This window comes from Lepisosteus platostomus, chromosome 10 (genome assembly GCF_059453375.1).
Source record: "Lepisosteus platostomus isolate fLepPlt1 chromosome 10, fLepPlt1.hap1, whole genome shotgun sequence".
Lineage (NCBI taxonomy): Eukaryota > Metazoa > Chordata > Actinopteri > Semionotiformes > Lepisosteidae > Lepisosteus > Lepisosteus platostomus.
Window position 1 is genome coordinate 13,177,483 of NC_142620.1, and position 12,481 is coordinate 13,189,963.

General features: G+C 39.8%; 1 protein-coding gene across 1 annotated transcript; it reads left to right on the forward strand.

The window, feature by feature from the left end:
• The first annotated feature begins 1,041 nt into the window (after nt 1–1,041).
• LOC148653367 (prostaglandin E2 receptor EP2 subtype-like) lies at nt 1,042–11,363 on the forward strand. Its single transcript, XM_088648299.1, has 2 exons — nt 1,042–2,407; nt 6,644–11,363. The coding sequence occupies exons 1-2, from the start codon at nt 1,583–1,585 to the stop codon at nt 6,938–6,940; spliced, it is 1,122 nt and encodes a 373-aa protein (XP_088504425.1). The 5' UTR covers nt 1,042–1,582; the 3' UTR covers nt 6,941–11,363.
• Nucleotides 11,364–12,481: the final 1,118 nt, after the last annotated feature.

The window sequence follows — 12,481 nt, forward strand, 5'->3', positions numbered from 1 at the left end:
TTAATATTTTCATAGTTATTGTTTTCATTGAATTATTATTGTTATTATTGTATTACCAAGAATTGAATTATGAGAAGTACTTTAATCCAAGACAATCTGAAAAGTTAATAATTGTTAAATGATAATGTTTTGGAATATGTGAAGGCTATCAAGAACGTAATTTACTCGGATGATACTCATCAAAGTTTTCTATTAACTGAACATATTAATAATTAACATAAATAATTTGTGGAAATATGTACTGTCCATTGTTAGGTTTGAAAAGTTTGACACTTCACTAAACACAGTGAAACCATCATGAATCTCCAAATTTTTTCCATTGAACTTTTCCAAAATTAGAAAAAAGCATACAATCCAGATTGATCAAATTGCTTTTCAAACTTCTATTTCCTATTCATCAATGAAATCAAAGCTTCCCCAACATCACTGATAAGAAATGAAAAACAAAACTCCATAAATCAAGATGGATAGTGACTGTCTTGCTTTCTCAATAAAATATTCTACTTAGAAAGCAGTGTAGCTGGTGATTTGGAACATGGCAAGTATCCTCAAAAGCCCAACATACATTTAAGATTGAAAAGCAAAAATTGTACATTTGAAAACTGTTTCCAATTGAAACGAATGAATCCTATAGTATAACTAACATAAAGAATGTCCTGGTTTCTAAATTGTGAATATAAGATTTTTATTGTATTTTCCATATTCAAACTCTGTTTAGCCACTGAACTATAAATCTGGCATGAGTCAAATCTGTGACAACAGAATTCCAAAATTCTGTTTCTGCATTAAACTAGGAGGTCATTGTATTATATACAGTGTATTATTTTATTACAACTGGCGTCCAAAACAATATACTGTGATTTTCTCATGATTTTTTATAATTGTCAGTTTGTGGAAAATTTTACTCTCCATATTTAAGTTTGAGAACTTTGATACGTTGGTGAGAACATTGAAGGCATCTTGAATATCCAGATTTTTCCATTTAACTTTTCTAAGAGGGTGTGTCAACAGCTGGAAAACGTCACCACATCTTGCTGCAAAGGCAGCTCATTCGTGAGAGGAACACATGGCTCATGACTCTTAACGCTCCGTATATTATAAACAACTTTTTTTTAGTTTCATGCTACGTAAAAGTGAGAAACGGGAAATAACTGTTTTGAGTTGCTATTTTTTTTTACTTTAATTCAAGGAAAAGGAAAACTTCAGACCGCTTGTTTTCTGGCATTCAAGTTGACCGTCAAATAACACAAGGGAGACACGCTTGTGTGTTCATCTTTTGCAAACAGAAAGTGATTAAGGAGAAACTCCTTGCCTTGGTTCTGCTTCGCTTGAGAAAGACCATCCCTCTTCTCTCGCGGCTTCCTGTTAGTAGCGCGTTTTCGGTACAACTTCAGCGATTACAACACAGACCGAACGGTGGACGCACGTTTGACTTTTTCACCATACAATACTTCCGAGTTTTTACAGTTATAAAATAATGAAAACACCAAACAACCACAGGTATGTTGCCGCTATTGATCTCAAACAAAAGTGAAAGAGGAATATTTATCCCAGGAGTTTTAGCCAAACATTTACTTTGGAAATGGGGACACCTGATGGTTGCCATGACAGGAGAACGGTGGAGCCGGGGAGCCCGGTCATCAGCGCTGTCATGTTCTCAGCCGGAGTACTCGGGAATGTACTCGCCTTGATCCTTTTGGAAATCCGCAGGAGGAAGCACAAGAGCAGACAGCGGCAATTCTTGTTCCATGTGCTGGTCACCGGTTTGATTGTAACAGACCTCATGGGAACATGCTTCATCAGCCCACTCGTGCTCGCTTCTTACGCTACCAACAGGACTCTGGTCAGTATGTGGAGGAATGAGACGGACTTGGAGAATGGTACCAGCACTGTCTGCAATTATTTTAGCTTCAGCATGACATTCTTTAGTTTAGCCACTTTGTCTATTCTCTTCGCCATGGCTCTGGAGCGCTGTTTATCCATAGGCTACCCTTACTTCTACGGACGGCACATCACGAAACGATGTGGGTACATCTCCATCCCCTTCATATACCTCATCTGTATCGTGTTTTGTTTACTGCCTTTCATGAAGTTTGGGAAATATGTTCAGTACTGTCCGGGCACCTGGTGTTTTATTAATATGAACCCCGAAAGCCTCCAAGATAAAGTGTACGCCATCCTGTACGCCACCCTTATGCTCCTGCTAGTTATTTCCATCGTGACCTGCAACGTGTCTGTCATTTACCACTTGGTACTAATGCACCGGAGACACAAAGTAAACCGGGGATCCGTAGAGAAGAGGAGCAGAAAGGACAGGAGGTCTCCATCCATGACTGAAGAAATAGAGCATCTCATTCTTCTCGTCTTCATAACCGTGGCTTTCGTCATTTGCTCCCTGCCTCTGACGGTAAGACACTAACACTGCTTTCCTCAACAAAGGCAACACCAGAGTTTTGTCAGTGAGTACAGCCACATTCAATTTATATGCAGAATTTCTCAATTCTTTTTCTTTAAATACTGTTAAATTGACCCTGGTGCTGAATAATGAATTGTGAGAATCTTTTTGAGTAGCCAGGTGAGTAGGTGTGAAGATAAATATATCCAATGCTCTTCTGCTCCTACATTATTTGCATCCTTAAGATTCTCGTTCTTTGTTACAGACATTATATGAATACACATGACCCTGAGTTTTGTTGATTTCTTTATGTAGTTCCTTTAAAAAATAATCGAAAACACACAAAATATAATTTGGTTTATAATGTTTTTCCTTCCCAGACTTAAGTTCTAGATTTTAAGTTATACAATTCAAGAAAGCAATTCTGCTGACAGCTGATATTAAGCTATTCAAATGAATCGAACAATTGAACTGTGCACCAAAATCAGATACATTTTAACCAGTATCTATAAAGATGCAAATAAATCATATCAATAAATACAAATAACATAAATGGCAATGTTTGTAATATAAACAAGCATTATACTACTAGTTAGCAGTTTAGTACTAATAAACCACAAACTGCAGCCCCAGATATCTACTTTGTTTTATACTACTGTGTACTGTATGAACATTACATTTTTAGATAGAGAGAAATAAAGAGTTTCAACCAACATGACCATGAGAAAAGAATACTGTAATCTTTTGGTTATCCTGTGAGGGTTTCAAATAATCTCTTACTAATTTGTTAGGCTTCAAAATACCGTACCAACACATCAACATCCCATTTACAATACAAGGGGCTGTTAGGTGGTGCGTGTATTCATTGTTTTAACAATTAACTTACAAATACCGTAAATTACAGGATTTTGCACAAAATGTCAGTTCCAGTGTTTTTGGATTGGAACAATCTGAACTTGGAAAGGGATTGAGGGAGATATTTAAAATCCTGAATACATGCAGTACTGCCCTGGCACCTGTTGTTTTATTAATATGATCACCTATCTCCTTAAAGACCAAGAGTATGCCATTCTGTACACCTCCATTAGGCTGCTGCTAGAACTGGTATACTACAGTGGGAGATTAAATAAAAAATACTCTACATATAAGGTAATTAAGTATGATTAGAATTAGAGACAATCTGATGATGAAGGTTGTGGGTTTATGGAACAAACTGTTGAATATCATTGTGAGTGCAGATTCTCTACTAAATTTTATAAAATGGCTTTGGGAGTGTCTTTGGTCACTAGTTACTCGATGTGCAATTTGTGACATTATAATCTTATGTTTTATTTACTTTGAAATTAATTTATCAGATTTTTTAGGATTGTTGAAGGTATTTTACCTCAAGTGGATAAACTAACCTACACTTACTTTGGCTTCCAATCAACATGAGATTTTTAATCCGAAACGATAACTAAAGAATAAAGGGACTTGTGTTCAGGTTTTAAACAGTAAAGGCTAACAATTGATGGCTGTGAAGGGTGAATTAACGAGTCATCCCCAAATGTGGTGCAACTGTAATTTGGTTGAGAAAATCAGACATGCAGTTCGAGGATACCCATGTTATGGTTATATTAGTACATTTAGGACAAAATGGTTTCCACTGATGTGTGGCTTTAAGCTTTGTCTATTGGAATAAATACAGCACAAAATCGCACCAGATTTGACTTGGGAAAGACCTAGACACAACCTTAGGAAATTCTTCTGTCAATGAGTAGTGACTCATAATAAAGCTGCATAATGGCAAGATGTGCCATGCCCACCTCTCCCGTGAGAATATACAGGATACTCAATGACCCAAAAATTTTAAAAAATTGAGCAGGCAGGAGCAAGGCAGGCAACTCCGTGGCCTCCACTGAGCCTGTCGTCAGGGCTGCCGCCACACCAGCAGGGCCCCACTGGGCCTCTCTCCGCGCACCAGGCCTCTCTCCCAGAGCCCCACTGGGCCTCTCTCCGCGCACCAGGCCTCTCTCCCAGAGCCCCACTGGGCCTCTCTCCGCGCACCAGGCCTCTCTCCCAGAGCCCCACTGGGCCTCTCTCCGCGCACCAGGCCTCTCTCCCAGAGCCCCACTGGGCCTCTCTCTGCGCACCAGGCCTCTCTCCCAGAGCCCCACTGGGCCTCTCTCTGCGCACCAGGCCTCTCTCCCAGAGCCCCACTGGGCCTCTCTCCGCGCACCAGGCCTCTCTCCCAGAGCCCCACTGGGCCTCTCTCCGCGCACCAGGCCTCTCTCCCAGAGCCCCACTGGGCCTCTCTCTGCGCACCAGGCCTCTCTCCCAGAGCCCCACTGGGCCTCTCTCTGCGCACCAGGCCTCTCTCCCAGAGCCCCACTGGGCCTCTCTCCGCGCACCAGGCCTCTCTCCCAGAGCCCCACTGGGCCTCTCTCCGCGCACCAGGCCTCTCTCCCAGAGCCCCACTGGGCCTCTCTCTGCGCACCAGGCCTCTCTCCCAGAGCCCCACTGGGCCTCCCTCCGCGCACCAGGCCTCTCTCCCAGAGCCCCACTGGGCCTCTCTCCGCGCACCAGGCCTCTCTCCCAGAGCCCCACTGGGCCTCTCTCTGCGCACCGGGCCACTCCGTTACGGGGGCTCTTTGCTGCCGGGGACCTCTCTGCGGGCTCCTGCGGGCCTCTCTCCATGCTCCGGCCTCTCACCTGGTGCCCCAGATCTCTCACCGCGTGGCGAGCCTCTTACCGTGCTGCTCCTCTCCGTCCCACTCCTGACACCAATTTAACGCTCCCAGGGTTCGCAGATGGAAAGAAACAGGCTGGAGGCCCTGGCACAGTTTGGCAGGACATTTATTAAAGACGCTGAGGGGGGTTACACACAGAGAACCAGGGGAGATATAGCACTGCACCACACCTACACAAACACAAGAGGGAAGAGAGCGTCTCCAGCCCTCGTCCCACTATTTACGGGCCCCTCAGCCGCTGTTCCCAGCCTGCCTTGTGTGCGCATGGCTATAGGACCCCACGTGGGTGCTACAATATTAAGAGCAGAGCCCTCAGTTTTGTAAGTTCAAAGGATCTCGTGTCTTCAGTTTTGTGAGAGTGTATCAAACAAAATCAGAAAGAGAAAGCTCTGATTGACATTTGAAGGAAGCCCTCGGAATACTGTATGTAACTGGAAAAACTCATTTCCGAAGAGATTACAGCATGCATGCAAGATGTAACACAAAAATACTAGCTATAAGGAATTCAAGATATTTTTTTCCTGTACGGTATTACATTGTTTTATGAGATTTATTCTAAGATACACCCTTGTCAAAATTAGACAGTTGTGTAACTTCAACAAAACATTATGGAAGCTTTTTAGTATCAGAGATAGTAAAGAATGTAGTATTTGCAAAGATAACGTATAGAAAGCTCACTTAAAGAAAAGCTTGCATTTCTGATGACTGTTTTCATGAGTGTCTAAGCATGTATAAAAGACAACACTTTGTAGAGAAAAGACAAGAGATATATTGTGTCATGGCTCTTGTGCCTACTGTACCCATTTAATGGTCATCTGGAGGACAAGGAAGGAGGGGTTGCTCACATGCATCAAATGGATCCGCATCACTGAGAGTCTCTTGCTGAAACTTGATTTTGTCTGTTGTTTTGACAGGACTGTCATGTAGCTTCTGTCAATAAGTAACAAGGCATTTGCATTATGTAGAAAAAAGTTTTTAGATTAGAAAAAAAGTAGCACAAAGAAGGAAGTTGTGAGTAAAATAAAAACATAATTTCTGTAGAGGAGGAAATGTTTGCGAGGTCATCATAAGGAAACAGCATCTTTATATACTGCATATCTTTGTCTCTATTTTTCCTTCTCAAACACATACATTTTAGGAACGCAGATAATTTCATAATCCCATGGAAAAAACAGACATTTTGATGGTCATCTTTTGGAGAAACCACTGGATATGTATTTTTGTTTCAAAAAAGGAAAGAGCTATTTTAAGAGTCCAGTAGGTCCAGAAAGTATTTGACAGACTGCGTTTTTAATCTCTTTTTGTGCATTTAAAACCAGCAACAGAAAAAACTTCTTTGCCTAAAGGGCTGTAGGAGTATAGAACAAGCTACCCAGCCATGTTGTTGAAGTCAATACCCTGGCTCTTTTCTGCTGAGATGAGATCTTCGGATCATTTAGCTAATAACTACCAAACAGGCCAGATAGGCAGAATGGCCTTTCTCATTGTTAACATTTTTTATGTTTTTATGTTCTTATAGATCCGTGTCTACATTAACTCTTCTCAGTCGATAACTGGAAGCCACAGGACTGACTTGATTGCCCTGCGGTTTTTGTCCATTAACTCCATCATTGACCCTTGGCTTTTCATCATCCTGAGTCCCTCAGTGCTGCGGTTCCTGAGGACAGCACTGTGTAGAGGCAAAGCTTGTCAGAGGAGGAACGACACCTTGAAGCCTGGATTAGAGATGGAAAAACATATCCAGCTTTCACTGCACAACACAACAACTACCAACGTGCTTCTCAAGTCCGAGATCCATAACCGAGCTTTGAATTAATGATGAGGGTTTTTCCAGCCATAATCAAACAAAGGGAGATACAAATATTGTCTCTCTTTCTTGGAGCACTGTAAACCTATTACAACAAAGAGGAACAAATTCCATTCATAAAATCCAAAACGAGATAACGCTTTTTTTGTTTATTAAAGCACTGCTGAGATTATTAAAAGAGATATTCATTTTGAAATATAAGACTAGGGACATAAAAGTATGGATTCAATTGTCAGACATCCTGTTGTATGATTGAACACTATATATCACACAACCGTAAGGGTTCTTCAAGGACAGTAACTGACATTTATCAAACAATACACATCTTAGTGCTAATAGTTTAACCAATTATTTATGTAACCTGTACAACTTGAAAATGTTTGAAAAATGTTTCAAATGTGTATGTCTACTGTGGTGAAACTTCTGTCCTATGTCTTGCTCTGTAAGGGGGCTCCGTGCATCGAGCAAACTACAGAAGCGGATGTCACCTCCCTCTGAAATCTGAACTGTGTGAGACTCTGCCACAGGCAGTCTTGTGGTCCAGCTAAATTCTCTGCTGGCTGTCAAGTGACAGTGTGTTGTTCTAGGCTCACTAGTGATTGTGATTGGATCCTGGCAGGGGTGGAGTAGAGGCGCTCTCCCCACTGGTGTTGTGCTGAATTCTCCTGTGGTGGAGGACCTGGTCTCTTGGCGTGATGGCGTTATCCACTGTCTAGGGAGTGGGAGCCTGTGAGGGATCAAATCCTGGCAGGGGCAGGAAGAGCTGCACTTGACACAATCCCATTAGTAACAGAGATAGAATGACCTCTAAATTTTGCATCTGCTGTAGCCAATCTCTTCTCATTTTCACCCACAAGTCTGTTTTGCTACCACTCGTTTACTGCAAGAGGTTCAGAACAGCATTCAGAACTGTTTTTTGGAAATACCGTTGTGTCAGGGCCCCCTAAGATGCTTAACCAGTAAAAACAGTCACTTAACAGTGGAGGTTGAGCTCTGTAGCCCAGACATCACAGGCTTGTGCCCTGGCAGGTTAGCTGACAGTGACTGGATCTCTCCATCTGGTAGTACACTATAGACTAAACATTCCTATGGCTGGGTGAGCTCCAGTTTCACACACCAATAGCCCCTGACAGTTGCTGGGTGCCTGTGAGTTTGCATTGCCATCAGTTAGAGATGCACTGCTCCTTCAGGCAGTGCCAGCTCACCTGTAAGGCATTGCTGAACATACAGTGAAACAGTGGGTATATCAGACAACAAGAGAAGTGCACAAATAAGTCTCCCTTCAGTGCAGTTTCAGAGGATGTCCTGTTTGTTAACAAATTCCAAATTTGGAGAGTGATTTCAGATTATGTGCTGTGCACTGTTAATAACAAAGGAAGGTAGCGGTTTGTACTCAGGTGGAAATATCCATTTCACTAGACAGTGAAAGTCCAGGTTTTCATTCATGTATGGTTTCAGTATGTTACCTTGAGCAGGTTAATTGCTTATGGGCTCTCAAATGGTTTGTGAATGCCATTTTATACAGTACATTTAAAGTAAGAGCAAAGGTGGCCTCTTATAACTGGAGTTAGTTCTAATATTACAATATTAACTATGTCATTGTTGGCCTTTTCAAAGTCCTGGAATCCAAGGATGAATAGATAAACTCCTACAGAAGAGCTGAAAATGTATTACCTCGAAAACACATGCCAAGTTAGTAATGTCTGTTCAATTAAAAAAAACAGATAATACAGTAATACTTCTGACTTCATCTCAAACATGTCAACAAAAGTTGTAAGAAATCTGTCTGTCTACCCTGCAATGGACTGGTATCCTGTCCAGGCTGTACATGGTTGGAAGAAGATGGATGGATTGCAGAGGAATAAGATTATTTTGCAACATTCAGGCACAAGGAGCCTTGTGGTCTCTTGGCTTAAGACTTCCTTTAACAAAATTTCATAGACACTTGTGAAAGAAGAGTGCATGTCCAAGAAATGTTCTGCAAAATTTAAAAAATGGGACAAATTCAGCCCTTATACTGCAAAACAAGGTGTCGAGTCCAAAACCAACACAGTGACAAAACAAGATCTAACTGGAGTAAAATGCAGGTCTGTGCCTCAGAGTTATATTTGAGCATATGCCTGGAGGAGTCTGAAGATTCAGGATTATTAAGTTTAGATCAGAGCCTTAAGCTTTACTTAAACTTCAGGCAAATTATTTTATTACTTTGTAGTACATTTTGGACTAACAACATTTTCCCCTTTTGTATTCCCTTTTAGAGTATTGTCTTCCCTTTTAGAGTATTGTCTTTTGAAACGAGATGACGAGAGTCACTTCGAGATGCATACAGTACATGCCTCCTCGAGGAAGTATCAGCAGGCTGAATATTTTTGGGCTGTGATTAGGTTATGTACAGTCAGAGGATGAAAAATCCCACCAACAGTATTTGATCACAGGCAAGCTGCCAGTACAGTGCACTCTGTTGCATTGTAGGCTACTGATTAGCCAGCAACACTGGGCCAATTTTTCACCAAGACTGGAGATTCCCTGCCTTTTGTGCCACCTGGCACAGTCTGGACATGAAACTGGAGGAGGCTTTTATTGGATGAGCCTGAGTGTGTCTAATGAAAGTTGCATAATACAGACATTTCCAGCAGGGATCTGCAGTCACGCACTTTCAAGTGTTGCACAACAATCAGCCATAGAAAGATACTCAGTCAAAAGACTTTTTTGTATTATTTCAGGTATGGATATGCAAAACACTATAAAGTCAAAATAAAACCAGGATTAACCTCAGAGATTAGTGCAGCAAGAGTATTTATCATAAATCAGGATTGACTATAAATGTATAAAACAAATAGACGTTACCTTGAAAAACAAACCCTGATTCAGCATAGGTGAATGCAGATAAGGCAATACCAAAATCATAAATTAATTCAAATTTGGCCCATCTGTGATGTTTAATGTGACTTGTAAGTTACATATTACTGATATATGCTTATCATTATTTGCACTGAACCTTAGAACAATGTGATTCATCCATGTGTTTGTATATTGTTTATTCTTGGTGTCCTTTGTTGAACTTTTGTGTAAGAAATTTTATAAATTGAAAATAAGAAATAATGTACCAAATTCAGTTTTTGTTGTTATATATTGATGTTTCAATTGATAACAAATATTTTTTTCTTTAAAAAAGTTAAGGTGGAGTTCCACTTTTCAAAGTGATTAATTAAATTATTTTAGTCTCTATGTACAGATTAATTAATAAAATCTCTAAGGAACTTTTCATTGTTTAACATCACTTCCAAGAAGCTGATGGATATGAATCTGTTTGTAGATGGATACTGTGGTAATTCAAGATGCTCAAGATTAATGTCTGCTAAAGCTGAAGTAAAATAAATAGTAGCCTGGTGCAAAATCAGTAGATTGACCTGCAAGGTGTACTCATATTTCAAACAGGTTTTGAAAACTCTGCTTTTATAATCAGATAGAAGCAGCATTCCTGTATTGCTGTGTTTGTACATGCCCAAGCAAGTATTATGAACAAAGTTCTGAAATCTCCTACCGTTAGTAAGCTTATGAGACAGATAACAATTTGTTATGTCACATTATTAATAAAGCCATAGAGTATGATTAATGCCACGCAAAACAAAAAAATCACTACTTTTCAATTCTCATTCTATGTAAATGTGGTGACGTGACATTTAATTATTCAAATAACAGACAGAAAATGTATTGTTTTTAGGACAGCAGTCATTACCAACTCTGGCCTTTGACTTGAGTCATCCTTGGAACAAATAAACTGTTCTTTATGTTTTAAATTCAGTCTTTTCAAATGACCTGATCTCAAAGCAAGTGCAGAGAGACAAATGGTTTTGTTTTTAGAAATAATTCATCTCTGAAATATATATATATTTAATCTAAATAAGTAACAGCTTAATTCCCTTAAATAAACATAAATCTGAATGCACTTAAATACTGCTGTCTGTGGGAATTTTGCCTTCAGATCAAATGAAATTTCTTTGTGTAGAAGCTTTACTGCTTCTGTTATTGTAAGCGTCCCACTGCAGGGAAGAAGTCATGTTTCACATGATTAAAGTCCCTTTGGGGTCACAGGAGAGGAAAGTAACTACCTCCTTTCCCATAAGTCATACAGCTGTATAAATGTTGCTACCCTGTTATTAATGGTCAAGAGTGTCTATTCTGTAATAATGTTCTAAAATGAATATTCATATATATATATATGTTCCATAATTAATGGTCTAGAATGTCTATTTAATAATTAATGTTCTATAATGAATGTTCATATGCATCTGTAACATAATTAAAGTTAAAGAATGTCTATTCTGTAATCAGTGTTCAATAATGAGTGTTCAAATGCATCTATTTCCTAATTACAGTTCAATTACAGTGTCTTTATTAAATGAATGTTCAAGTTTCTTGATCGCTGGAATTTGACGTGTACCTGTTGTTTCCTCAAAGATAGAAAACCAAGTAGTCTTTTTTAAAGTAACACCAGGAAAGCCAAACACAACATGCTAAAGGCTAATGCAGGAACACCACGAGGGACCGAGACTTAAAATTCCTGAAAGTTTCATATCTTTGTATACTCCCACCCACACATGAATGCAAGTAGAAGCAACATCCTTTTCAAGATACTTGTCTTGCTCTGCTAACAATTTCTGTTATACAACGCAACAAAGATGCCTTTCGGCATGTTCCTGCTACTCAACTGAAACATTCTGAAACTGGCAGTAATGAGAATTCAGTCTAGCCGCTGATGAGAGTATTAAGCTTTTAAATGTTATTAAAATTATATAACTGGTCTCTTTGTTTTGTAGCGCAAACATGCACCGTGCTGAAGGGCACAGAGCTATGTGATAATCTTACTCTGTATGCCTTCAGGCTTCTCATAGCCCTTTCCTTCATCTTTTAATACACTAGATAAATACAAAATGGGAAACACTGAGCAGAGCAGTAGAAGAGACTAACTGAAAAGACTTTGTGTCTTTGGCATGTCATTTACTTTTCTCAGACAATCTGGAGAAGCAATCAAAAAGGCAAATAAAGTTCAAGGATATATAGTTAAAAGCATAAAATTTACTGTATTTCAACAGACATTATGTTAAATGTGTTTAATTAAGGCTTTATTTAAATTATGCCCAAATGTGGTCATTACAATACAGAAAAGACATTGCTGCTCTGGGATCAGTCTAAAGAAGAGCAACCATATACAGTACTTTCTGAGGCTTAAGAGAATGATCTACACTGATAGACTGAAGGAAGTGAATCTTTCTAGCCTTGAACAGAGAAAATTGCCAGGGGAGCTGATACAAGTACTCAAAATCCACAAAGGCACTGACGATGTCAACCCACCGGACCGGGTTTCTGAATGATCAGTGAAACATGAGCCACAGGACAAAAATGGAATCTATGTGGAAGTGCATTTGGGCATTTCTTTACCCAAAAGGTTGTGTGCATATGGCACAAACTACTAAGCCATCTTTTTGAATCCAATACCCTGGCTTCATTCAAGATATAGCGGATGAGCTCGGATCAGTTACTAACTAC